Source organism: Harpia harpyja, chromosome 14, assembly GCF_026419915.1.
Source record: "Harpia harpyja isolate bHarHar1 chromosome 14, bHarHar1 primary haplotype, whole genome shotgun sequence".
Classification (NCBI taxonomy): Eukaryota; Metazoa; Chordata; class Aves; order Accipitriformes; family Accipitridae; genus Harpia; species Harpia harpyja.
In genome coordinates, this window is record NC_068953.1 from 10392420 (window position 1) to 10416786 (window position 24367).

Consider the following 24367-nt stretch of genomic DNA (forward strand, 5'->3'; position numbering starts at 1 on the left):
GTGAAAACACAGCACATTGATAATTTGTCCAGGCTCTGTAGAAATAGTCAGAAATGTAGAAGCCTAGCAAAAATATTTATGGCAAGTCTGCCGGGACTGCTGTAAACCCAGAAATCCTGCCAAATTCAAAATATCAGCTTCTACATGAACAAAGTTCAGATAAAAAAAAAAGATGAAAGCTGTATAGCAACTCTTGAAAAGGAAAGGTACATAGACTTCTAGAAATAGAGAACCTCCATCCTTTGCTGTTTTGCTGCTCCACAGGAACTATTAGAAGACTCTGAGCTGTAATCTGCCTGCATTAAACCCCCAAAAGAAAATTTCTAAAGCAAAATCCAATTTAAAATTTGAAAGTATACATTGATAACTCTAAATTAACCTTAATTGCTATTTGCATAAACTACTATATAGAAACAGATGTATATCTGTAGGCATTTAAATTGCTCAGGCAGCACAGTAATACTCTTAAAAACCCCAAGCAAGACAATCAGTACAGTGAATAGGGAGCTAGTCAGGAATAACGAAAGATGAATTAGTGATTGTAACCAGTGAGACCACAGACATTTAAGAAAATAGTAGAAAATTAAAGTACACAACCTTGTACTAACACAGAAATAAATAAAAGATCAGTAGGAACTCTGCCAGCTTCTACACTTAGAAATTTGTATTTTAAATAAGAAGTTACTTGCTAAATATGTAACAAATTCTAATAGGAAAGAACATATTAATTTACTTCAGACCTACACTGGCCAGTACCTAATAATAGCAAGATGTTCTTATTGTTGAAGAACAGAATGAATCTGAGCATGTACCTTTATAATGCCCAGAAAGCAAATTAAATCCAAATATTTAAAAATTACTATCCATGGCCCTTGTTATATATATTGCTCTACTGCAACATCTTTTCCATGACGTGGGCATCCTCTGCATCCACAGTAGGAAAGAAGTCACCACACACCCAAGGGAAATGAGTTCAAACAAAAGCATATTTACAGTCTCCCTGCAGTACAAAACACGTTCCAGCAGAGCTGGGATTTTGGCTGGCATTATTTAGCATCCTGCCCAACCCCACTGGGCCGAGGGACTCTCCCCGGTGCGGCTGCCCGGGTACAGCAGCGGGAGGCAATACGGAGGGGAAGCCCCTTCACCTCCTCCGGAGCCGCAAGCGCCTCGCTCCCCCGAGGCCCTGAGACCAGAACGCGACAGCCCAGCACCCCACTCCTCTCCATCTGTCTCTGAGAAGCGATTTTACGCTTCTCCCTCCCCCAGACGGGAATAAGCGACTCCCTACGGGTCACTCCCCAGCGCCTACAACCGAGCTCTCGCCCTTGGCTAGTCCCTATCACCAGCTGTACCCACAGCAGCACCCAGACCACTAGCCAACCTCTCCCCCTCCACCTCTGCCGCCGCCGCCATTTTGCCAGTCCCGCCTGCCTGCGCCCCGTTAGCGGCGCCGCGCAGGCGCAGCCGCCTCGCGCAGGCGCAGTGCCGTGTTGGCGCCAGCAGGCAGCATGGAGGACGCGCTGAGGCGGGAGCTGGGCACCGCGGTGCTCCGGCCGACCGGGTACTTGGGGGGCGGCTGCATCAGCCAGGGCCAGAGCTACGACACGGACCGCGGCCGGGTGTACGTGAAGAGCAACTCCAAGGCGGAGGTGTGGGGGGGGTAGGGGTTGAGGGTAGGGTGCGTGTGGCGGGCCCCGGTGTGGGACGGGGAGAGGAGGCAGCTGTGAGGGTGGTCGTGCTGAGGAGATGGGAGGCGGGCTGGCCTCAGCCGGTCCCGGCCTCTTCTTGATGGATTGAGGTTTGCCAGCTGGCCTCAGGCAGTAAAATTTCGACTGCCGGTGTCAGGGAGGTGGCCTGCTGCCGGGGTTAGAGGTCGGGTTCGTGTGGCAGCTTCTGCCCTGTGAGACTCTGGCTGGCAGCTGCTGTGGGTCTGGGGCCCGGTTTGTGGCGGGGGTGCCCGGGGATGGGGAGGCTGCGGTGGGGGTAGGCACTGGGATGGGAAGCAGCATTTGTGGTGGGATGCTGTTGCGGTATCAGTATTATTTGTCTAGGGCATGCAGTGCAGTGGTATGCTATTGTCAGTTATGGCTGGGGTAATGGTGGTATCACTGTGGCTGCATGTGCTGTGAAGGTGTCTGGAGCAGCCTGGAAGGTATAAAATTATCTACTGAGGGTATGCCTCTTTCTTTGTTGTAATGAAACCAGTAATTCCCTGCACATAAGAAGGAGCTTTTCTCAATAAATGATATTTTCCACAACTGTTGTTCAAGATTTTCTGCTTTGTTCTTTCAATACCTGGTACCAGCTACCGTAGAAAGTAGATATCTGCATTTGATAGAGATAAGTATAATGCAGCATACCTGTATGGCATCCTTATTTGCAAAAGCAGAGATCAGGTGGAATTTACTGTAAAGGTACTCTATGCACTTGTCTGTCAAATGAATAGCTTCAGTGGAAGAACAGAAGTCAGAACTTGTATTTGCCTTTAATAGCAAACAAATGTATGCAACTATATCTATTCCAAATCTGTTGCGCTTTCTGATCCTATCAGGCAGCTGGATGCATGCACTGAGGTGGTAACATGGGAAAATACGGAAAGGTTATCCTGCTTTACATTAGACTGAAAGTAGTATGAATTGATAGCAACATAGCCTTCCACTTAGGCCTTTGTTTAATGTGTATTTAAGTATACAATCCAGCTAGCTAGAAGATAGGGCTTAGAAAAAAAGATCTGGATAGATTTTCTATTCAGTAATCATTTCGTTTTCTATGCTTTTGCATGTGTGTGGATTCTGAGTGCTGATTAAAGCAAACGTTGCCAAACTGTATTATAATGCTGTGCTGTGTGTGCAGCAGTGGGTGTATATCAGCAGTTCCTTTAGAAAACACTGTGGGTTTTACTCTATTAAAGTTAACAGCTGACTTTAACCTAATACGGTGCTTTAGAGATACGGTATTTACGATTACTTCTGAACAAAGCTATAGCTCAGTAACTGAGCAGTTCTTCATTCTTGATCTCCTGTAGGCTTTGGAATTTTTAGTCAATGTGTATTGCAAATTGTGCTTTGACCATGTTTCTTGTATCAGTACTAAAGGGCTAGTATTCTGTTTCTATTTTATTGATTATGTTTCCTTGCTTTTGCTTTTAGCAGATACCATAGGTTTCCCAAGTACCCTTTTCCTGCAATCTCTGCCTAACTCTTCTAGAGTAGCATTTCTTCATGTGGCTAGTGTCACTGATGTCAGTGGAGCAACTGAAGAGAACAGATTTTACTCAATATGGACATCAGTTGCAGAAATAGGTCCTAAACTCAGAATGTCATCAAAGCAAAAGCAGTTGGTAGTGGCTTGGGTTCTAAGGGCTTCTGTGTGCAAGTGTGGTAAGGGGCATTTGGCTGCTATCATTGATATTCTTTTTGTTTTTTTTTCCCCCCATGAGGCAAAAGAAATAGGCCAGGGAAAATCATTCTGTGACTGCCAATTAGTTATTTTGAAGATCGGCTCTATTACTAAGCAATCTGTGTTAAGGAAGTCATGAAGACTATGAATGTGAGCACCATTCTTCTAGTCTCTCAACTGATGATGTATATTGCACATAGCTTTCTAGACGTTTGCTGCATAATCCATTAATAAAATATTGCTTACATTTTACATATATGCAGTTTGCACTCCTTCAATTGTAAACAGACTTTCTAAGTTATTTTTACAATTACAGAGAATGCTAGAACCTAAGTCACTTCCACGGAGTCGGTTTATGAAGTGAAATTTCTGTAATTGTAAAATTACTGTCAAGTCTGATGGTGTGGATCTATCTGTGTCTTGTACGTGCAGTAACCACTTGCTCCAATGTTTTTATTTAACATTTACAGCCTTAATTGGTTTTGTGAAAGAGCTTTGTTTACCTGGGACTGGTGATCATAGAGACTAATGCTTTCCTTTAATATTTGACAGGCTAGACGAATGTTTGAGGGAGAAATGGCAAGTTTGGAAGCCATCTTGAAAACGCAGACAATAAAAGTGCCTAAACCCATCAAAGTTATAGACCTGCCTGGGGGCAATACTCTGTTTGTGATGGAACATTTGGAAATGAGAGGCTTAAACAGGTAAAACACAGTACTATCCTTGCTTCCTTTAGCCAGAAATTTTGACTATTATGACAATTAAATCACTTGTTTTCGGAGAGGAAATTTTTTTTTTTAAAGCAAGTCAAGATTCATTTGGGAAGTTACACAGCTGAGAACTGTGTAAAATACTTAATAATTCTTCACCTAGCAGATAGGTCATACATCAAGAAGTGAGTGTGGTTTTTCTTTAGTTTTGGGTTTGTTTGGGTTTTTGTAAGTAATTAGTGATTTTTACAGTAAGGTTCCTTTTTACAGTCAGGAGAATTACCTACCTGATCACCTGTTTTGTTTTATCTGTACTTGCCTTTGGTATAAGAACCAATGTTTAATATTGCTAGTCAAGAAATTAGGCAGAGGCATTTCCCCAAATGAATGCATCCTAATTTCAGTATTTTTACAACCCTCACCTTGATTCTGATAGTTTCAAACTTTTGGCCCTCCTCTGTGGCAAACGCTTAAGTAAATTAAAATATGATGAATACTTCTGTCTGGTTCCATTAGGGAGGTGGGCATGACCAATTTCTCATCCCAGTCTCAGAAATTCTGCAGCCAGCTTCAGGTCTTATCCCTCATCCTGCTCGTCTGCAGAATTTCTAAATCATGAAGAGCTCCAAGAGAAAGAGGAGAAATCCTGTTGTGTTTGGGCCGATTGAGATGAAAAGTGTGCAAATGCAACATTTGGCATACAAATTTCAGGGGATAGCTACAATCTGTGTTAACAGGAACAAAATGAAGAAATAACTTTGCCTTAAATGACAGTGCCTTGAGAACGGGGAAAGATGTGAGAGGTCAAAGACAGGAAGAGGAATATACTTTTGTTAACATGGGAGGCAGCTAGCTGCAAGAGTTGTTTGTAATTACTGCAAGAGTTTTCTGAACTGTGTAGAGGATAAGCTTTTATTAAAAATAGATAAATAATAAGCCCCACCTGACTCTTCCATCTTCTAGGCCTTTTAGAGAGGAGAAGCCAAAGACAGAGAGACAGAGATATAAGCAAGAGGATGAGTCTTGTTTGGCTCTATTTTCCAAAGACAATTTGCCAAAAAAAAAAAAAAAAAAAGGCATAACATGTTGTTATGCTTTTCTTACAGATATCATACTGAAAATTCATGTAGAAGTGATATCACACAGAAATTAGAGTTGATGGTTTCTCATTGTTATTAAATTTATGATTGCTGCTCACTTTCACTTTTAATAGTGTTGTCAGAAACCACCATGTAAGTACATCTTGTTCTATGTTAATACATAATCTTTATAGAAAGAGGAGGTGTTTATAACAGGAATATTTTGAAAATGTACTTTGTTAGAGATGCAGAACTTCTTTTACTTGCTTGATAAATCTTTTCAATTAATTCCTGGAATACCAAGAACTGGATTCATTCATGTGTCGGTGTTGCTAAGAATGCTTTTGTTTCTTAGACATTCAGCAAAGCTTGGAACACAACTGGCTGATCTCCACCTTCATAACCAGCAACTTGGAGAGAAGCTGAAGAAAGAAGAGAGCACAGTTGGTACCGTACACAGCTGTTTGCATATTTAACCTAGTTAATAATAATATACAAAATGGTTAAAATAGCTTTTGTTATTTCAGGATAAGTTTGTCTTCTTTTACTAAAGATACTATGAAAATAGATTTGGACAAAACCCCCAGGCGGGGGGTCTTCTGTTTGGATCTCTGTAAGCAAAACATTTATTTGGGACCCTTGGGATCCCAAACCACAGTTTCTTCAAGGAGATGGTATCAGAGGACATATGCTACCTCAAAATATGATTATGAAGGTTATAATATAGCTGCTTTACATCAGGCTTTAAACTTAAAACCCAACAGTAACAACCATTGTAACAAAAAGAGTATTAAGGTGCAATTTTTTTTATTCTCAGTAGAAGCAGCATTGTACCCTTGTGTAGTTTTTAAGGTCCGTTTGCAATGTAGATACTTAGAATCTTGTCATTAGTATTGGATTTTTGTCTTTGGTTTGAAAGGTAAAGGTCAAGGGCAAATGGAAGTCCAGTTTGTGGATCAATTTGGCTTTCATACAGTTACCTGCTGTGGCTATCTTCCACAGGTAGGTTGTACTTCATCAGACTGATAGAATTTTAAGTTTATCTTATTTTCCCTTCAGTGACACAAAGGGCCAAAATTATCATAATGGAAATTAATTTATTTCTGTGGAGCCTGCTAAAGGAAAGTAGTGCTTTGGACAGCACTTCCAGCTGCATTGGACATTCATAGCTCTTCAAATTCTTGGGTTTTATCGCTTAGAGAAAATTATTTATTCCCCTAATTTTAAGATAATTTAAGATTAATTTTAAGATAATACTCTATTAAGTGGTAGCATTTACTGTCCTGGATGGTATCAGCACAAAGGCTGTATAATCCTCCAAAGTTTTATTTGAAAAAGAAGAAAATTTGTCTTTTGCATGGTGCAGAACTGACATCTGCAATCCTGTTCCTTCAGGTGAATGACTGGCAGAATGACTGGGTGACTTTCTTTGCCAAGCAAAGAATCCAGCCCCAGATGGACATGATCGAAAAGAATTCAGGAGACAGGGAGGCAAGAGAACTTTGGGCACAACTTCAGGTAGGAGAAGTTCTCTCGGTTCTCATTGTAGTGATAGCTAGGTATCAGTTGTTTAGATTTTCTTTTCATAAAACAAAATTCCTGTTTGTTGGTATGCTCCAGGTTCTCTTGGTAAGAGACTCCAGCTTTTAGGGATTAAAATGCCCCTTATTGTAAGGTTTAATGGCTTTTGCCACATCACCCTATGCTAATATTCCAAAGTGAATGTGTGCCAAATAGCACTTTGCCTTACTGTTTGGGAAATACTAGATCAAGTTCACATTTCTCATTCCCTGTAACATGGTCATGATAAGAAATGTATATAAGCAGTACTGTTCTGCACATTATCTATTCATTTACGGTTTGTATCTGATTAAGTACTGCAGTATTAGCTATTTGGGTGCTACTTTGTAGAAATCTCTTCAAGGTTGGTGTGAGATCCCTGAGCCTTCTAATGATGAAGTGGGTGGTTGTTGATGTTATTAAAACTGGTCAATATTGCAGCACTGAATGCAGTCTTACTTTTTTTATTTACTTGCTAAAAAACATTTGGATGACTATTCTTCAGCTATTGGCTTTTATGAAAAATAGAAATCCTCTTGATTTTCTCAGTATCTCTGTTCACTAGGTCTTATGCTGTTTCAAGTTGTGTTTTTTTTTTTTTAACTAGCTTTTAAGAAGTTTCAATTCATGCTCTGCATGTATGCAGATAAAACTCTACAATCATTCACCTTAAAATGTAGTACTTACATGTCTTGCTTTTTTCCCCCTGCAGCTGAAGATACCCAGTTTGTTCTGTGATGTAGAAATTGTTCCTGCTCTCCTGCATGGAGATCTCTGGGGAGGAAATGTAGCTGAGGATGATTCTGGTCCAATTATCTTCGATCCTGCTTCTTTCTACGGCCATTCAGAGTATGAGCTTGCAATAGCTGGGATGTTTGGTGGCTTCAGCAGTTCTTTTTACTCTGCTTATCACAGTAAAATCCCCAAAGCTGCAGGGTTTGAGAAACGCCTAAAGCTTTATCAGCTTTTTCACTACATGAACCATTGGAACCATTTTGGTACAGGGTACAGAGGGTCTTCTCTGAACATTATGAGAAACCTTATAAAGTGACTTGCTGCTTAAGCAGAATACTTCCTATGTTGCTTGGAAAACCCCATACTTGGCGGTGCAACTACAGCAGTAGTAATGTTAAAAAAGCTACAAGACCCTTGACCTTGTTGCACAGTTAAAGACCTAGAATCAGTGAGTCCTGCTGAATACCAAGTGTAACATAGTTGTCCCTTTTTAGGATAGTTGGGAGTAACTTTTATGAGGGAAGTATCTAAGGAAGGAATTTATTCAGTTGCACAAAAGATCTGTCAGTGTCAAGAAAGCATTGTATGCTTGAGACTAGGCAAGGTAATGCAAATCAAGCACTCACGTGTAAATGATTTGGAAGAAGTTCTTTTTTAGGGACCAATTGTGCTTCAGAGTAGAGAAATACCAGGGTTTGTATTTGCACTCTAGTGGAAGACATTAGAGAAGTGTTTGTGAAATGGAAAATTGCTTTTCTCAGTTACTGAGGAGGTGGCTAAAAAAGTTGCTCATTGCTTTTTGCTGTTCCCCCCCACCTTTATGATAGATTGCTCAGACTCTTTCAGCTCTTCATGTCCAGTTATGTGCATGAGAACAATGTTAACAAAATATTTTGAAAGTGAACAAGAAAATTATATAATGGGAACTGTGAAAAATGATTTGGACTTGTTATTCATTATGCTAATGTGATTCTATTGGATGAAGACTGCTTCCTGTTCTGTTACAGAGCTGTGTGAAAATGCTTATAATTTTTTCTGGCATGTGCATTTTGGTGCCTCATGGCATTCTTGTAGGCTGTTCTGTGCTTGCCAGTCAGTGGGCTCTTATCTACAGCAATTTTGTTTTCACCTGAACTAGCGTGCTCTTCTCTTTCGGATTATGCTTTTGTCCAATAGTGTGCATTCTTTTCAGGTAAGACACTTTACGTGTACACATCCTGTGAAGATGTACTCTCTCACTAATAGAAACAGAGGATGTACTTTTTGACTGTTGTCATTGCCCATAGGATAATGCCATCTGGTCATGGTACAGGCTTCACATAAATTTTCTGTAGTTTAGATTACAGGTGCCATAAGCTAACATCTTTCTTCAGTCCCCACTAAGTGCACTTTGTAGCTCTTGGGATAAGAGGCATGAAACCAAAGGAAGTTAAAATGTAACTCACAAAACAGCAGCTCTACCTGACTGTCAGAAGTTCTTTAAGGATAGCTTTGCAGAGTAGCTATTTCTTGTACCTGCAAGATGGTAATACTAAAATTGTACTCTTTTTGATGTAGGCTGGTAATGATATTTCAGTGCAAGTGTACCAGGTAGGTGAGAGAGATGCACGATTCCTAACATGCATTTTGAGTGTTTGGGAATGACTTCAATTAATTAAAAATGTTTTTCACTGGATATTGGCACGTTACTGAGGGGTTTTTAGTTGCTGGTTTTGCAGTTATTTATACAAATTGGAAGCAAGTTTAGAGAAGACTTATCACTTGATATAGCTTTCTCCTTAATTCTACTACTCTTCTCACTGGCTGTTTAACTTTTGCTACAAAAAGTTTTAAAGCCTTGCTTGGTAGAATAGCTTTTACTTTTACCTTGTTGCTTAAATAAAAAGTTTCCCAGTTGATTATTGTTGTCTCTGTTCTCTGAATTAAAACTTTACAGCTTGCATTCATTCTTGGGAGCTACTTGCTCTAACCTGTTAAAGGTCCCTAGTTCGTTAGACAATTATGGTCATCAAAGATGTTGATGGGAACATGGTCACGGATTTTGATCTGGAGCAGTGTGTCACTGAATAAAATTTACATGCTGTTCAGTTACAGTATCATTTGATGTCCTATCTGTGCCTTCAAAATTTGTGTTGTACCAGCTGTTTGGATGTTGTTGATGGAATGTTATGTCCGTGCCCATATCCTTATGCCATTCACCCAAACTTAACGCCACGTAGTGCAGCTGATTGAAGAAATGCTGTGGAATTTTAGCCAGCAGTCAATCTGGTTAGATCCCTTAACTGTTTATTTCCATATGCGATCATAATAAAGTTAGATGTTATTTAACAAGGTCATTCTGTTGCAAATCTTCAACAAATCAGCATGTTTATTTTGCTAAAATACCTAAATACTTTTTTATCATTAGAAAGTGAAAAAGTGAGATAAAGGTGGATTTTCTGTCAGTCAGTCATAGACTTGAGTGATCAACGGTAAGTCTTTAAAGATCACCTTTTCCTAATAGAACTGAATCAAAATATTTTTGTGATTGAATGAAAATTGTGTTGTTATGCAAGTTAGGTAGATAGAAACAATTGTATTTAGAGCTTCAATTTAAGGGATATTATGCTCACTTTTTCAAAGCTATTTGGTGCTGCAATTAAAAATGGAAGGGGTGTAGGGAGGAATACAAATGGAATGTAACGGTGAGCTCTACTGTACCATGGATCCCTTGGTTTTGAGTTCTTGTAGACAGCAGTTGAAGCAGGGAATGGAGAAGGGGATGAACTCTTCCCTTCTGAAGGCAGGCTGCTGGTGGACCCTTAAGGAGAAATTGCTGCAGTTCTATAAGGTAATTTTTGTTTTTCACTTACGTGTTGTGTAGTTCTGCACTGCTCTTAGAATTCTCCTCTTTGATCATTTTGTTGCATTGTGTGTTCTAGGCATGCCTTTGGTATTCTTTATCTCTTTCTCTTACAGTTTAAAGCTAATGTGTTCTGCTTTTCCTTCTCATATATTCCTCCCTCTTGGCTCCCTCCGTACATTCTAAATCTGGCGAGCGTGTTTCCTTGTACCCATGCTCTCATTCTGTATTTCCTGGTTCTGTATTATAATTTTGCTGACTTTCCATTCTTGTTTGGACAAGGAAAAAGGATTAAAGAACCACTGAATTTTTCTTAAATATACAGCGTTCACGTATTTGTATATTGTAAAAAATTGTAATATCCTATCATGATGTTTCTAAGTCTTTTCTCAAGATGGATCACAATATATGTGTGGCATATGTAGACTAAAGCATCTCAAGGCATTTATTTTTAATATTTTGAAAACCAGATCTCTCTATATCTTTTTTCTTAAACTAAATTTTGAAATTAATTCCTTAGAGAATTAATTAGTGGGTTGGGATATGATTATGCGTAATTTTAATAACATCAGCTTCTGCCTTGGAGAGGAGCTAGGGGAAGGGAGACTTGGAAATCTGGACTCAATGGTTAGGATCATAGTAAAATTCAGGTTGGGACAGACCTCAGGGGGTCACTTAGTTCAATCTCCTGCTTAAAGCAGGATGAGCTATGAGGACAGGCCAGGTTACTTAGGTCTTTGTCTGGTCTTGAAACTGTCCAAGGATGGAGGCTGCACAGCCTCTATGGGCTTGACTGTCCTAATTGTGAAAATACATCCAGTTTGAACCTCTCTGCAAGAATCTGTATTTTTGCTGAATTGCTTATAGTTCTTATGTACCCTGCATTTCAGTGTGATTTTTTTGTTGTTGTTGTTGTTGTTTTCATTCTCATGGACTGCTGCCATCTGCAAAAACTGCCTGCAGATATGAATGTTGCACTCTAGCACTGTTTTCCTGCTTTTCATCTTCACTGCTGTTCCAAAATACATCTGGTGATTTTAACTGATGCTGGACTGTTCTAGCAGAAGTGAAAGCAGGTGGGAAGTGGTATATAATAGCTCGTACAGTAGGCACTGATTGTGACAAAAGATGTAATGGGAAAGTGTATTTCTGGTAACTAAGCCACACCAGAATCACAATAGCTTTATTATTTTTCTTTGTAAAATAATATTAAATTACTTTTCAACACATTTTAAAATGAAATCTCAAAAGAATTCACTAAAATCTCCCAAGACATGGTTGATATTATATACAGAGCTACAGCCTGTGCAGTTATGCTGAAGATCAGATCTATAGGATTAAAGGAGCTCTGAATTATTTGTCCTTGGATAGTTCTTTACTGAGAAACTATAACTTCTGTCAAAGGCAGGGAGGTTTTTATGATGGAAAGTCTTTTCTTGCTCTTGGCTTACACTGTTCCATACAGCTTCTTTGTTTTACTGTGATTCTTTAGATACTGTTACTCCCAAAGGAGAAGTGAACAATCTTTTTCTTCATTGGTATGCATGGGGATATCTGTCTTCTGGACAGTCTTTGAAAACAAATAGAAGCATTTGTGAGCAAAACAAGAAGAAAAGAGCTGGGAAACGAAACAGTTACAAACTCCACTATAAACATAACCCTGAGGATAGGACTCAAACCAGGAGCCCAACAACACTCACATAAATAGTCCTTTGTAATTCCTCACCATCTTCTCACATCTCACTGATGCAATTAATATTTTCCTTTGTGACCTGGCCATGGTGCTGAATTGTTTGTGGTAGGAGGATTCATTGACGTGGGTTTTTCAAGCACTCTATTCCTTTGAGCCCATCTGGGATGCATTTGAGTTGTTTTACTTCCAGTGTTTGAAATGATATTGTTCGAAGTTGCTTGACTGGAAACAATGTGAACAAAAATGTTAGGAAAGCAGGCCTTTCACCTGTGCATTACTAATTAAATATCAATGCAATGTGGAAGCAAACAGAAGGCTTTCCTATCTCTTGGCTACTGTGTCAGTGATGCAATATATTTGGATTAACACAGTCCTGTTTCTGGTTTAACCAAAAATAAAATGCCAGAATGCTGAAAGAAGTGTTACAGTCAGTAACTATTGGTATCTTCACTGGTAATTGTAGGACAGAAATCCATGGCCTACTAGACTGCAAAAATTTTGGGTTCAGTAGTAATATTGTTTGTTTTGCTTTTGAGGGGCTTTTGGGTTTTTTTTTCCTTAACAGGTTAATAGAAAAATGAATTAGGGTATCTTGTGCTATGCAGAAATAAGGGTACCTGCTCATTTTAATTTATTTTATTGCCAAAAAACTTTAATCCTTTCCCCAGGTGCTCCATTGCAACCAAGGGTATGATTCCCTCCTTTCAGTAGTTGGAGAACATTGTTCTAATAGTAGGGTACTTTTCAGGGCTTCATACATCCTGAAGTTCAAATTGCTTGGCATTTTCACTATATAAATCAGTCAGATGAGTCATATTAACTAACTGCCTCAAACTGTCCAAGATGTACAGGTATAATCAAGTTGTTTTGAGTGCATGTGCACTGGTTTACTGTGATTTAATGTACATGCTGAGCACTTACGCTTCAAGCTTTATTTGGTCCAGGCACAGTTGTTTGCTTTAGTAGCTGTGGCTCGCTTTCTAGGCAGAAATGCTCCATGGGAGTGTATGGACAAAATATTTAAGACTCCTACAGTAAGTGCAGACTCTTCTCTACCTCTCCCCAGCATTACTTTCTGTAGCTCTATTTTGTGAATAATCTATTTTACAGTTAGTATATCAGTGATGTGATGGTGTCCTGGTTTCAGCTGGGATAGAGTTAATTTTCTTCCTAGTAGCTGGTACAGTGTGTTTTGGATTTAGTGTGAGAATAATGTTGATAACACACTGATGTTTTAGTTGTTGTTAAGTAGCACTTATCCTAACTTAAGGATTTTTCAGCTTCCCATGCTCTGCGAGCAAGCAGGTGCACAAGAAGCTGGGAGGGAGCATGGCCAGGACAGCTGACCCGAACTAGCCAAAGGGATATTCTACACCATAGAACATCATGCTCAGTATATAAACTGGGGGGAGTTGGCTGAGGGGGTGGATCGCTGCTTGGGCATTGGTCAGCGGGCGGTGAGCCAATTGCATTGTGCATCACTTGTCTTTTCTTGGGTCTAATTTCTCTCTTTTTGTTATATTCCTTTTCATTACAATTATTATTGTTATTATATTTGTATTATTATTATTTTATTGTAATTTTAGTTATTAAGCTGTTCTTATCTCAACCCACATGTTTTACTTTTTTTCCCAATTCTCCTCCCCATCCCACTGGGAGCAGGGAGGAGTGAGTGGCGCTTAGTTGCTGGCTGGGGTTAAGCCACGACAGACGGTTATAAAATATTACAGCTGGACTTTGTAGAAGGATTGCCAAAGCAGTCAGTGGTTACTTCAGACATACAATGCAAATGTCCAACCATGATACGTAACCTTGAATGGGGCTTCTTGCTGTTCTTGAATACTCTTCTGTATTTGAATCACTGTTTCCGATTCCAGGTCATGAGCTGCACTTTTCCAGCTTGTGCTCTTACTCTATAAGCAATGTCCTGCTTAGATAAATCTGGATGTTAGAAAAGTTCCTCCTTAGCCAGTTTGTCCCTTTGAGGTCTGCTATGTTCCAGCTCCTCTGTGTACCGTAAGGAGCTATGTTCTGAAAAATACTTGTTTGAGAAATAACTTGTACTATACCAGTATTTTTCACTCCATGTAGGACTGGAACCATCTGTGAATGTAGTGAAAAGCCTACCTAAATGAAGCTAGTATTTGTCCAGTAATCATTGCTTTCTCTGTCAAAACCAAATGGCTTATATGAATCAATGCAAACAAATAGTAGTGAAAAGAGAGATAAATGCATGAAAGCACAGTGCAACAGTGGCAACAAAACCCAGAAATTCCCTGGGGAGATGGTAGGCATTGCTGCTCCAAGTGAGAACAAGAACTGCAGCCTTTTCCACAGATTGTAATGTGCTAGCAGTTGGTCATGGCCACCTAACCAAATATGTTATCTTTATACAGACATTATTAAAACAAATATTGTAGGATCTGGGTTATGATAACATGTTTTAAAGGCTTAACACTTTATACCTGAGGGCGTCAGTGCGCTTTGCAAGTATGAAGTGATTAAGTTCAGCAGTACCCAAGGGATCTTCTTTCTGTGTGTCAGATTGTGAAAGGAGATAAAAAGGTGAAATAACATCCTAAAGATCATGTTAAATCTGGAGAAGCATATAGGAACAGTATCCTAAATTTATTACCAACTTGATGCTTTTACTATGAATTTTCACTTTATAATGTCCAGCCCTGAGCACCCTACTATCTCACTGACTGGAGGGCACTTTCAGGCAATAAAAATCTTTTGACTGTCTCTTACAAGAGATCCAATTATGTCCCAAGAAGGGAAAGCGTTCTAAAGGTCTCAGTGATGACAACAGAACTCCAGTCCACACAAAGCAACTACAAACAGAGAAAAAAACCACCAACCTTTCCACATATTTCTGGTGGCTGACTTATGGTCAGCAGCATGATTTAATTTCATCCTTATGGACTGCGACATTGTTTTTCGTATGGTAAATAACTACAATACAACTCATGTGCGCAATTTGTATTGTTGTACTTAGACTCCCTCTAGTGGATTGGTTTAAAAATGACCGCTTCTACAATGCGGTCGCAGAGCTTAAAAAAGAAAAACGGGTCCAAACTACAAATACCAGCAGCTCTCAGCACAGTTGAGAGAGGACCCAGGACACACCTCTCAGTTTTATTCTAGCAAATATTCCTAAAGATTTTTATTTTTCATGTATAGCTACAAAAACCTATGGGAAACAAAGCATTTTGAAACATCTCTGGATTTGCTTTTTTTTTTTTTTTTTGGCTGCTATTTTTCTTTTTTTTATTTGGTGGGTGGCCCTTTACCTCATAGCACAGTGACAGTGAAAGAAGGACCCAAACCTTTAATCTTGTTTTGCAGTGGATTTAGCTGAAAGCAGCTGCAGCAGCCTGGAAATTACCATGGAAAAAATCCTGAAAACAGAATTGAAAACTTCCCTTCTGAAGGCGTTTGGAAGCTCGGGAGGAGGATATATTAGCCAAAGCCAAGGTTATGAAACAGACAGTGGACGAGTATTTGTTAAAATCAACCACAAACCTCAGGTTAATGCTAGCAGATATTTATCTACTAATATTATTGCATGTAGAGAGCTTTTTATTTTAAAAGCACCCAATTGTTAATAATTTCGAGTTCTGCATTTTCAGGCTGACTTCTAATGCAGTTTTCCTTTCAGTTTTCTTTTAAAAGCTGTAGTCTATTTTATATCAAGTATTAATGTAGGAGGTTTGGCTCATGCAAAATGAAGTGTAATGCAATGTGATAACCCTCAACAGGAATTAGCATTACAGTATGTAAAAAGGGGGTTGAGTACAGAGCTGTTATTGTAGTACTCAGAGTTTGGAAAAGCCTAAAGCCGAATTTGCATTCACTGCATTCCTTTTCATGTTTCAGTTGGGAGGACAGAATAGTGGGAGGGAGGGAAGGAGGAAACAGGGTGCCAGTGCTAAAACTCATGTATTATTTTTAAAGCTACAGAGGTTTCAAACTTCCCCATTGCATTTTGTATTTCTGGGAGTAAGATTCTTGCAATTTTTCAGGCCAAGCTCTTGACTTTTCTATTACTAAATGAATACTCAATTGCTTTTTGTAACACCACAGTGCATCGGAAATTTGCTTTATCAGTGTCAAACACAACCTAAAACTGCTGTGAAGAACAGCATCTTTACTTCAAAAATGCAGAATACAGGCTTCATATTTACCGTCGTCTCCATCTGGTGGCCATTGACCTGCATGGAAAGGAAAACCAGTTTAAGGATTCAATCTTTTACTTCATTTAGTAGTGGTCTTCTGTGGTTTTGAAGGAGGAGGTCTTGGGTATTATCCTTATTGTTACAGCTGTGTAGTTTGGTATCTCCATAAGCAGCTGGAAATCATGGTGAAATGTGACATATCCTACTACCCTGGAATGAATTTGGGAAAAAAAGAAGTTGGAATTAAGGTACTCGAGTCTCCCTGTGTGGACTGAAACCTTGCTGCAGCTACATTCTTTTATCAAGATGAATTAACTCCTTGTAACTTTGTAAACAAGGCTGTTTTTTTCCAAAATACTTGTTGCAGACATCCATAGTTTAGCCTAAGGATATTCTTATTCCTTGACAGGCTAGAAAAATGTTTGAAGGGGAAATGGCAAGTTTGGAAGCTATTCAGAAAACCAATATTGTGAGAGTGCCTCAGCCCATTAAAATAATTGACCTACCTGGAGGAGGAGCAATGTTTGTCATGGAGTACCTAAAGATGAAGCACCTCAACAAGTATGTCTGTACATCTCTTCTTTACTATGTTTTAGGGCATATTTTCTTATCTTACAGTCAGTCAGAAAACTTTGAGAAGAACCTCTCTATTCTCTCAGAGATAGAGCTTGTATCTGTCAAGATCCATGTTTGTTTGTATGTGTACATATTAAAAAAATACATATATGCATCTATATGTGTGTGTATACACTCCTTCCACATATTTTGCTCTTCTCTGACCCTCTACCTGCAATAGAAATGGCATGCTATTGCTAGCCTAGAGCTTTGTATGCTGGTCCACATGTGCTGAGATGCTACTAAAGTGAATGTGATAATGGCTGAGTTTAGCCCATCTTTCCCTCATGAGATTTTTCATTTGAGTTTCCTTTCCCAGCCTGTCAGTTTTCTTTAAACTTGTAGGCTTCTTATGTCTTTGAAACGTCTGCTTCTCTAAGTATAATCTTCAAGTATGATTGAAGTCAATCAACAAGGTCAAAGGCACTAGGTTGAGGAAGAACTAAATAGATGGATAACATTAAGTTCCATTTCATCCATCAACCAACCTGAATATGGAATTCAGGAGTCATAGGCTCCTGAACATAGGCTTTCAGGAGTTAACTGCTTCATTCCGGGCCTCTATGGGAACAGAGTAATGCCTGTGGCTCTTCTGGCAGTTTGTCCAACCTATCTATTTTTATTGGGAGAATAATGACAATTCCACAGCCTCCCCAAACAGTCCATTCCAATCCATCCCACTGTTCCTAGGAAAGATTTTTCTAATGTCTAACCTCAGTCCTCTTGGCTGCAATTTTAAACCCATTATTTCCTACCCATTCTGGACATGGAGAAGAGATTAGTTTCCATCCTTGCAGTTCCTGTTCAGATATCTGTGCAATATTTTAACTGTTTTTTAGTTGTCTGTCTTCTGCATTAAGCAATCTCAACTCAATCCTTGCCTATGGCTTCTTTTTAGACTTATTATTCTTATTGCTGTTCAGCTGATCTCAAAGTATGAGGCCCAAAAGTAGATACCATGTTCTATTCTCTGCTTACTAATGTGGAGCTGATAAGGAGGATTGCTTGATCCTTCTGCACTCTACGCTACTGTTTATACAACCTTGTGTTCTGTTTACCTTTCTTGCAAGAGCATTGACTTACGTTCTTTTTATCATCTGTTACAACCCATTCCTTCAGAGTTGTTGTCTAGTCATTTGCTCCCTGTTACATACTTGAGAAGTTGATTAAGGTTCTATATTTGCCAAAAATATACTTGGTCATATTTAATTGAGATTCTTTTTTCCCTGTAATATTTCATTCACTTGTCTTTTTTCAGTTTTGTTTTGTTTTTTGATCCTACAGATATTCTTCAAAGCTTGGAGAGCAGATAGCAGATCTTCATCTTTATAACCAGAAACTTGGAGAGAAATTGAGAAAGGAGGGAAACACAATTGGTAGAGTATTGATATCATGTATTAAACCAAAAATGAAGTAATTCATTTGGCTGTGGTACAATATTGCATTATAATTTTAATGATAAGTAAATTCAATACTGGGACACTGTTTCAGGAGATATGTCTCTCCTGTCCCTATGCCACACTTGTAAAATGTACGTGATATACACAGGAGCTGTAATTACTATTATAATTTCTAAACATATCATTTTAACCTTGACAAAACTAAATTAATTTATTTTTAATTTTTCATTTTGTATATACTTTGTTATATAATATTATGCAGATACTGAATTTTAGTAAAAAATAGTGCTAATCTTTGATAGTTAGAGCTTTCAACGTTTCATAAGTCAAACTGAAAATTTGGACTAGTTGTCTTTTTCAGTGTCAGTTAAACCTTTCAGCCTCATCTACCATCAATCTCCTAAAAAGTTCTTGACCTTACAGGCAACCTCTTTTTTTGTTTACTGTTGGTTTAGACAATTAGCTTATTACAGAATATGGTCCCAGATAGTAAACACATAATTAAGTTCCCCTTTAAAGATGTTGGGGATTACATTTTTGAACTCAAATATGTAGCAAAATATACAAACAATTGCTGCTCTTTGGAGATAAGTAATTCAGCAGTGTAAGGTCACGATCCAGTTTCTGTTGACTTCAATGAAAACACCTTCCATCATTGTTTGGAAAGTGGATTAAGGCATAAATGGGGAGGGGAAAAAAAAAAAAAGGAAGCTATACAACAAATTATTTTTCTAGAGTTGTTGGTATTAAAATGTGAGCCACCAGTCTGTTTCTGTGTCTTTCCCATGACTTCAGGGATGGACCAGATTTGAGACTTAGTGCTGGATATATTATAATCCATTATTTTTGAGTGAAGATCAAATTACTAGCAGGCCACAAATAATCTATGAATCAAAAATAAGCAAAGTTTAATGACAACATGTTCAAATGTCAGAACAGTAGATTGCGAATCTGGTATCTGGACTCTGTTCTGAATGTCCAACTCATTTATCCAAAGAAAAGTCACTAACCGTGACTAATTGTGCCTCCATTTCCATTCAGTATTTTCAAGTTTAAGAGACTTCTTTCCATCTTTAGAGAGGGTTGTGACCATGAAATGAGTGCTTAAAATTATTTTGTATGCCTATTCTCTGAAATCTAGTTCTGTGTTTGCAAACTTTACTGTGTAAGGATCTCAAAACTCCCAATATTTTTTTTTGTTTCTTAGGTAAAGGAGCAGGTCACTCTGAGTCTCAGTATGTGGATAAGTTTGGATTCCATACAGCCACTTGCTGTGGTTATATACCACAGGTATGTTCCATGCCTGTGAAAGCTAACATGCACTCATATGGTTCTATAAATTCCTTATACAAAAGCTTGTTTCATTATGATCACAGTTCTGCTTTCACTGTTTCATTCTGACCTGACAGTGAAGGGAATATGATCACTATTCAAGGTGTGTGGCTTGCTACAACGTATGTAGACACAGAGAATCAAATAAGAATTTGAAATTATGTGGTGGTTCTTTAGCTTGGTGATACTTAATAAAATAAGTATCCCTTCAGATACCATGTCTTGGTTTTGTTTTCCTAAACCCCTACTATATGGATCTTAAATGGCAAAATCCACTGCTTTTAGAGAGCCTCATCATGTAACACATCACATAAGACATTGGAAAGGGCTCTCAGAGAAAAATCAGTCATTTGCTGGCTCTGCACATGGTAGAATTTCATTCTGCTATTTAACCGAATGAACTTTCAATGTCTCAAACTCTTTGCTACAAGTACAACTTTTCATCGAATTAGAAACACATTACCCAGTAAAAATGAACGAATACTTTTGCATTTCCAAAGATTTTTGGAATATAATATGGAACAACTGAAATGATCTCACAGAAACTCTTCCTCTAAAATACATTAAGAAAATTTGAATGAATGGAAACAGCCAGAACCTCAACCTAGATCTCATGTTAAAGACAGCCCCACCTAAGCATGGAAGAGAGCATCACTCCCAAAAGAACAATCAATGAAATCTCTAATAACACTGTGCGTAGGTCATACTAATGTTGTCTAGGCCATTGTGTCAGCATTGAACATTTTAACTTGATATCTATGTATTATTAATGCTGACTGTGTATACGTTAAAATTGTTTATTACGAACCTCTCTATCATATTTTCTAGGTGAATGAATGGCAGAGTGATTGGCCTTCGTTCTTCATTCGTCACCGACTCCAAGCTCAGTTGGATTTGATTGAAAAAGATTATGGAGACAGAGAAGCCAGAGAACTTTGGTCACAGCTAAAAGTATGAACCATGTCTTAAATGTGATTTTTAGAATATTAGAAAATATGTATCACTGGAATTTGAAAAGTGTTTTACAAGAGATTTACATAGCTTTTAATGAACAGTAGTAACTGGACTAGCTTCACAGCTCGTCCAGCAACATTGTCAGCTGAAAAGAATTCATGTTGCTCTTTCAGTTTTTTAATAGAAAAATAGAAAATAAACCTGTAGTTCAGCACTGAAATTTATTTCTTAGAATCTAGCTAATAACAATAAGATGGTAAATCCTATCTAAGAACTTGATGTTACAAAGTAGGTAAGATTCTGCTGTCCAGGCAGATTTTTTTTTTTTTTTTTAATTGGCCCAGGCTTACAGCTGAGACTGTGGTTCAGGTCACACTCCAGGCAGTACTTAGGAAACAGCCAGGAATTTATTCCTCTGCAAGCTCTACATCACAAATTTGTTCCTTAATTCTGGTTAATTGGTACAGATGTTTACTGCTGCCGTTTTTGCTACTGAAACCTTTTCATTTAAATGAAATTTATATTTCTTGTGACAGCCAACACTATCCATGTCTAGAAACAATACATTAATACTAGATGTTAATAAGAGACTGTGAATTAAATGATTTGGTAAGCTTTGTCAAGAACAATCAAGAACATTTATTACTGGCTTACAGTTCAGGTTTATGCTTGTAGCCATCAACTTCAAAAGCACTCCATGAGGACTGAAAACAGGCAGTATTTGACCAGCTTAGTCATATACTACAGTGATTTATTTAATTTAATATTTTCCTCAAAACTCTTTAATTGTTATGTGTTTGTTCATGCTTTTTCAGCTAAAGATTCCTGAAATGTTCTGTGATGTAGAAATTGTTCCTGCTCTCCTGCATGGGGACCTGTGGGCAGGAAATGTGGCTGAGGACGACTCTGGGCCAATTATCTTTGACCCTGCTTCCTTCTATGGCCATTCAGAATTTGAACTGGCCATTGCTGGAATGTTTGGTGGGTTTAGCAGCTCTTTTTTCTCTGCCTATCACAGTAAAATACCCAAAGCTCCAGGATTTGAGAAACGAAACAAATTGTATCAGCTCTTTAATTACATAAACCACTGGAACCATTTTGGGACAGGGTACAGGGGATCTACCCTAAATGTAATGAGAAAGCTTCTGAAGTAAGCAGGTAGGTTTGAGAAATTCTGACATAGTCCCTTAGTAATGAACAGCCCCTGGCTATCAGAAGTAATTAGGAACTAAAACTAGGAATTAATGTTGATGGTAAAACACCTGACATGTAAAAGGCTTAGTACACTTTTGAGCCTCACTAAATGTTAAGAGTGATTGTGTAATTTTTAACTTATACTAGTTTACTAGCACAGATTCACACCCTGCTGAAGGAAAGGATTGCATTGTTTGGGAAGACTCCACTGGGTTGGAAAAATAGCATGACAGTAGCCTAACCTTACTCTCCGTAGAGGGTCTCACTTCATAGCTGCTGCATTTCCAAAGTTGTTTGCATCCTGCCGCTTCTGTTGCTGCTCTATCAGCAGTTCATTACTGAGACCTACTGTTGTGGGATTGTGGTGCTGGAAGTAGTAACTAGTTCCTTACGTCTCCCTTTTTTGTTATGTTTTAGTTTTCTGTCTCTGTTTCCATCCCCTTTCCCATTTATATTTCTGTTGTCTTTCCTTTCCCATGTTAAGTGTCCTAATCCAAAATTTAAATCAGATTCTATGAATCTGAAAATGAAAACATTCTCTTTTTTGATTTAAAGAGTAGACAAGGCCCTTTGGACTGCACTTGGCAAGCATATGTAATTAATAACATTTCTAATATTTATTTTAATTTAATGTAATTTACTTACATGCTTTTGTTTTTCTCTTGCTATGAGAAATTAAATTACAGTGGTATTTCAGAAAAAGGATGTCTGTAGTTCCTTGGTAATTAAGTGTATGGTCAGAAAGTGGGTTGTTACCACGCAAGTTTGATAATAACATATCATAGTTTTAGTATGATACTTGTCACAGATGGAGTGATGCACTTCACTCATAAGAGAGAAGTAGCAGTATGTTTATTGATATAAAACAGTGATTTATTGATAATAGCATATCTTAGTTTTAGTATGATATTTTAGTGTGTTATGCTATGATAGTAACATTTACATACCTTTTTACAAAGAGCAAAAGGTGGGAGGGAGGCTTAGTGTCTTGATGACAGGAAAGCATCTGTTGCTGCTGTGTTGGTTGGTGCTTGATGTATTTTCAATTTTAGAAAATAATGTACAGTAGGCAAAGCTAATCTGTTCTGCCACTGCTGGATTATTGAAGGAACAGTGTCAAATTAGATGGCTTTATCATGTTTTTTAATATTCCTAACTGCTTTATTTTTACAGAAAACATAGGCAATGAGAATTTGGGGAGAAAACTGTGCAACGATACTGGCATACAATGTGAGCTAGAGTACATTAGCAGATCCATGTTTTTTTTAATGGAAGAAAGTGGTAAAGAAAGTAAATGTAAGTGCAGTCCAATGAATGCTTATGTGAATCAGAGGATTTGAATAAGAATTACCGAACTTATATATTTAGGCTTCAGACAGTTGTCATGACTAATACATAAAATACTATATTCAAAAATGCTCAAATATGTTTAGACTTTTTTTCCAACTTTAAATGGCTGTGCTATAAAGATTTCATGAAGTTTAAAGTTAGATGTTGTCATTGATATGATTTAAAAAATGCATTTCATTCTCTGTAAATATAATACAAATAGTTAACATTTTTTACTTCCTTTGAATTTGGGCTACAATTAGGGGAAGTTGTCACGGTGTGGTTATAACACTTAATACAATTATTGCAGTGGAGAAGTGGAATAATAGAGTTAGAATACAGTTGAAATCGTAGCCAATAGCTAGAAGATCCAGGTCTGAGAAAACAGCCAAGTGCATGCATACTAGTATTTATTAATGTTAACAAAAATACATGTATTACATTGGAAAGTACATGTGAACTTCTCAAATAAAACATTTGCCTTGCAGAAACTAGGTGTTTGCTGTACCTGCATTTTGTGATTGTAGTTTGCTTTAACGATTTTGAGCCTGAAGATGAGGGTGTGGATGGAGTTTCTGGATCCTGGGAAAGAGAAGTTACCTGTCCTAATGTTCTGACCAGACTGAAGTGTCTCCCTGAATTTCCTTTATAATCAATGGAGTGGAATGAGCACCTCTGGTGACTCCTCTCACCCTGAGCACCCATTTTAGTGTGTCAGCTGGTCTGATCTTTCAGGTTTATTTTCTATTAAGTAAAAAGGTAACCTGAGGTGACTTAGTCAATGTCTACTTGAGACCCCGACTTTAGTTTCCCAGCGTTGGCGATGTGTCAAGAGAGAAGGGGAAAACTAGTGCTGTTATCTGGTAAAATATAAAGTGTGTGGGAAAAGCAGCGTGGATGGAGATGTGCTATGTCTTGGGCTGAAATATGACAGAGTATCTTCCTGAGAAAGCTAACGGGAAGGAATCTGGCATGAGCGATAGTAACTGCTGTGAGGGGGCAGCCATTTGTTTGAGCCTGCCCACTTGCTTACTTTCCCTTTTCTTCTGCTGTAGCTTTAGCTTTCAGCATTCAAACCTTGTTGCCAGAATTTTACGAGATTTAGGTAACGAATTTAACCATATAATTCAATGTTTTGGCGTGGGTAGGGTAGGCAATGGAGGAGGTAATGGAGAACGGCGTAACCCACTTGCCTTCCGCGCACACCTGTGGCAACCCGTGCAAAACGACGTGAGAGGCAGATTCAGGACGGTTCTTCCCGGCATGAGAGAGCCTCTGTGCGCGGCGGCCTAGCAAAGACGCGGCCAGAGCAGGGCAGAGCCTGCGCCGCGGCCGAGATGAAAA

At 38.5% G+C, this 24367-nt stretch overlaps 2 protein-coding genes across 5 annotated transcripts; both read left to right on the forward strand.

The window, feature by feature from the left end:
* Positions 1 to 1483: 1483 nt before the first annotated feature.
* Positions 1484 to 9384, forward strand: FN3KRP (fructosamine 3 kinase related protein). The gene is made up of 6 exons (XM_052807622.1): positions 1484 to 1652; positions 3955 to 4106; positions 5547 to 5638; positions 6111 to 6193; positions 6587 to 6709; positions 7464 to 9384. The coding sequence occupies exons 1-6, from the start codon at positions 1512 to 1514 to the stop codon at positions 7800 to 7802; spliced, it is 930 nt and encodes a 309-aa protein (XP_052663582.1). The 5' UTR covers positions 1484 to 1511; the 3' UTR covers positions 7803 to 9384.
* A 130-nt stretch (positions 9385 to 9514) lies between these two features.
* On the forward strand, positions 9515 to 23514 carry LOC128150895 (fructosamine-3-kinase-like). Of its 4 annotated transcripts, XM_052807620.1 has the most exons (7): positions 10215 to 10316; positions 15370 to 15551; positions 16609 to 16760; positions 18099 to 18190; positions 19422 to 19504; positions 20375 to 20497; positions 21316 to 23514. In XM_052807620.1, exons 2-7 carry the CDS (start codon positions 15411 to 15413, stop codon positions 21652 to 21654), a joined length of 930 nt encoding a protein of 309 aa, XP_052663580.1. In that variant the 5' UTR covers positions 10215 to 10316; positions 15370 to 15410; the 3' UTR covers positions 21655 to 23514. The 4 variants fall into 4 exon arrangements, with proteins under 4 accessions (XP_052663577.1, XP_052663580.1, XP_052663579.1 ...); XM_052807617.1 differs by lacking the exon at positions 15370 to 15551 and having other exon boundaries at positions 9515 to 10316; XM_052807619.1 differs by lacking the exon at positions 10215 to 10316 and having other exon boundaries at positions 15271 to 15551.
* Positions 23515 to 24367: the final 853 nt, after the last annotated feature.

Bases quoted from the DNA above. Each gene is read 5' to 3' on its own strand.
- FN3KRP (XM_052807622.1), top strand. From the start codon at position 1,512: ATGGAGGACGCGCTGAGGCGGGAGCTGGGCACCGCGGTGCTCCGGCCG. The intron at 6,194-6,586 runs GTAGGTTGTACT...CTGTTCCTTCAG, and splicing joins GCTGTGGCTATCTTCCACAG to GTGAATGACTGGCAGAATGA. The intron at 6,710-7,463 runs GTAGGAGAAGTT...TTCCCCCTGCAG, and splicing joins AACTTTGGGCACAACTTCAG to CTGAAGATACCCAGTTTGTT.
- LOC128150895 (XM_052807617.1), top strand. From the start codon at position 10,158: ATGGAATGTAACGGTGAGCTCTACTGTACCATGGATCCCTTGGTTTTG. The intron at 16,761-18,098 runs GTATGTCTGTAC...TTGATCCTACAG, and splicing joins AAGATGAAGCACCTCAACAA to ATATTCTTCAAAGCTTGGAG. The intron at 19,505-20,374 runs GTATGTTCCATG...CATATTTTCTAG, and splicing joins GCTGTGGTTATATACCACAG to GTGAATGAATGGCAGAGTGA.